Genomic DNA, 2,315 nt, shown 5'->3' on the forward strand with positions numbered 1-2,315 from the left:
TCTGGGAAAAAGCATTCAACAAAATCGAAGAAATAGTTTCACAATAGTCAATTTGAACATTTGTTACTTTACACTTGGATAAGGCTACCGCTACGCTATGGCAACCGCGGTAGTTCGCGTGCCTGCTGCTGGCGGCGCTGTGTGTCTTTACCCGATCGTCTTTTGTCATATCGCACCTTGAAAAATTTCCATTGTGAGTTGAGTTGAGTTGATTTTGAGTTTAACGTCCCGTTCAGCAGCGAGGCTATATAAGACGTGGACCTACTGATTAACGTTTGCATTGTGAGGATAGATTCGCTCTCTCTTGGGGAATATTCTTTGTGTGAACTCGTGTGTGTTGCGAAAAGTTGCAACTGTACTCGTGACTCCTTTTATTCAGTGCTTTTTTTTTTGCCATGGCCAAGAGACAAAGAACGTATAGTTTTAACTGTGAATGGGAGGAACAATATTGTTTTGCTGAATACAGAGGAAAACCGGTGTACTTATTGTGCAATGGGAGTGTGTCTATTCCTAAGAAAAGTAATGTAAAGAGGCATTTCGCGACGAATCACAAAAACTTCGATACTGAATTTCCTATAAATTCTGAACTCAGGAAACACAAAGTGAGAAACCTAAAATCTAAATTAACGCTGCAACAAAATGTGTTTCAAAGGCCTGTTCAACAAGCTACTAACGTAACAATTGCCTCTTTCAAAGTGTGTTATGTGTTAGCTAAAAAGAAAAAGCCTTTTAGTGATGGTGAAGTAGTGAAAGAAGCAATGATTAGTGCCGCTGAATCCCTGTTCGATGGACACAGAGATAAACATACAATCGTGTCTTCCATCAGTGCACCCCAGTTGTCTCACCAAAATATTGCTAGAAGGGTGGAGCAGATTTCGAATAATCTGCAAAATCATTTGCACCAGGACTTGCAATCGTGTGATTTTTTTTCGCTCCAGTTAGATGAAAGTACTGATAGGTCCGACACTGCTGAGTTGTGCGTATTTACTAGAATGATTTTTGATGATTTCACGGTGAAAGAGGAATTTCTCAAATTGCTGCCACTTCATGGGCATACTAGGGGGGAAGATATATTTAACACCTTTCAAAAGTTTGCTAAGGATAGCAATTTGCCTCTCTCTAAACTTGTCGCAATAACAACGGATGGGGCACCTTCTATGACTGGTAGGAATAACGGGTTTCTTGCTCTTTGTGCTAAGGATGAATCATTTCCAACATTTCTGTCTTACCACTGTATCATTCATCAGGAAGCTTTACCGGTATGTGCAAAAGTTTTAAAATTCGACCATGTCATGAAAATAGTAACTCGTGTAGTAAATTACATTAGATCACCTTCCACTCGTCATCGATTATTCAAAAGTATTTTGAATTTATCAGATGCTGAGCATGGTGACGTCCTTCTTCATGCAGACGTCAGGTGGCTGAGTAGGGGCAAGACACTGGAACGATTCTGTTGTCTTTTGGATGAAATCAGGGACTTTCTTAAGTCATCTAAGGGTCAGTATTATCATGATCTCGATGAAACATCATGGTTGCTAGATTTAGCTTTCTTGGCAGATATCACTTTCAAATTAAATGAGTTAAATCTAGAATTGCAAGGGAAAGGCCATAACATTTCAGCCATGATAGGTACAGTTAATGCTTTTCAAAAGAAAATGAAGCTGTGGATTGCTCACTTAAACAGGAATTCCCTTTCTCACTTTCCAAACTTCAAATCTATGGTGGAAAAGGTAAATTGTGTTGGTTGTGATCTTTCAAAATTTTCAAAACATTTGGAAATTCTTATTCTTGAGTTTCGGAACAGATTTGCCCAGTTTGTAGCACTTGAACCAGTGGTTCTGTTCATCAATAATCCATTTGTCTCTGTTGATGTTATTGATCTTGGTAGTAGGATATGTGAAGTGTTTGGAAATTATAATCTTGAAGATTTAGAACTTGAAATCCTAACTATTCAAGAAGATATAGTTTTGAAATCTTCCTATGCAACTTGTACTAATATATGGACGGATAGACAGAGTAAAATACCCCCTTCTGAGCAGTGTTGCTAAAAAAAAATATTCCTGCTTTGGCTCAACTTATCTTTGCGAAGTCGCATTTTCTGCCATGAACATGATCAAAAATAAGTACCGAACCTCCCTGACACCCTCTCACCTGGATGACGCAATACGAGCAGCCTGTTCCAGCTACACACCAGATTTCCTTCAACTGGCAGCAAAAGTGCAGTGTCAGTCTTCTCACTAGGTAGGTATCAATTTTCAAAATAATAATAATAATAATAATAATAATAGTGATGATAATATTAATAATAAATAAAT

At 38.1% G+C, this 2,315-nt stretch overlaps 1 protein-coding gene across 1 annotated transcript; it reads left to right on the forward strand.

The window, feature by feature from the left end:
* The first annotated feature begins 395 nt into the window (after positions 1-395).
* LOC145685247 (general transcription factor II-I repeat domain-containing protein 2A-like) lies at positions 396-2,048 on the forward strand. The gene has a single exon (XM_081757612.1). The coding sequence runs from the start codon at positions 396-398 to the stop codon at positions 2,046-2,048; it is 1,653 nt and encodes a 550-aa protein (XP_081613738.1).
* Positions 2,049-2,315: the final 267 nt, after the last annotated feature.

Source organism: Thermobia domestica, chromosome 5 (assembly GCF_964235325.1).
Source record: "Thermobia domestica chromosome 5, izTheDome1.hap1.1, whole genome shotgun sequence".
Classification (NCBI taxonomy): domain Eukaryota; kingdom Metazoa; phylum Arthropoda; class Insecta; order Zygentoma; family Lepismatidae; genus Thermobia; species Thermobia domestica.

Coding starts and splice junctions, on each gene's coding strand:
- LOC145685247 (XM_081757612.1), top strand. CDS start 396: ATGGCCAAGAGACAAAGAACGTATAGTTTTAACTGTGAATGGGAGGAA.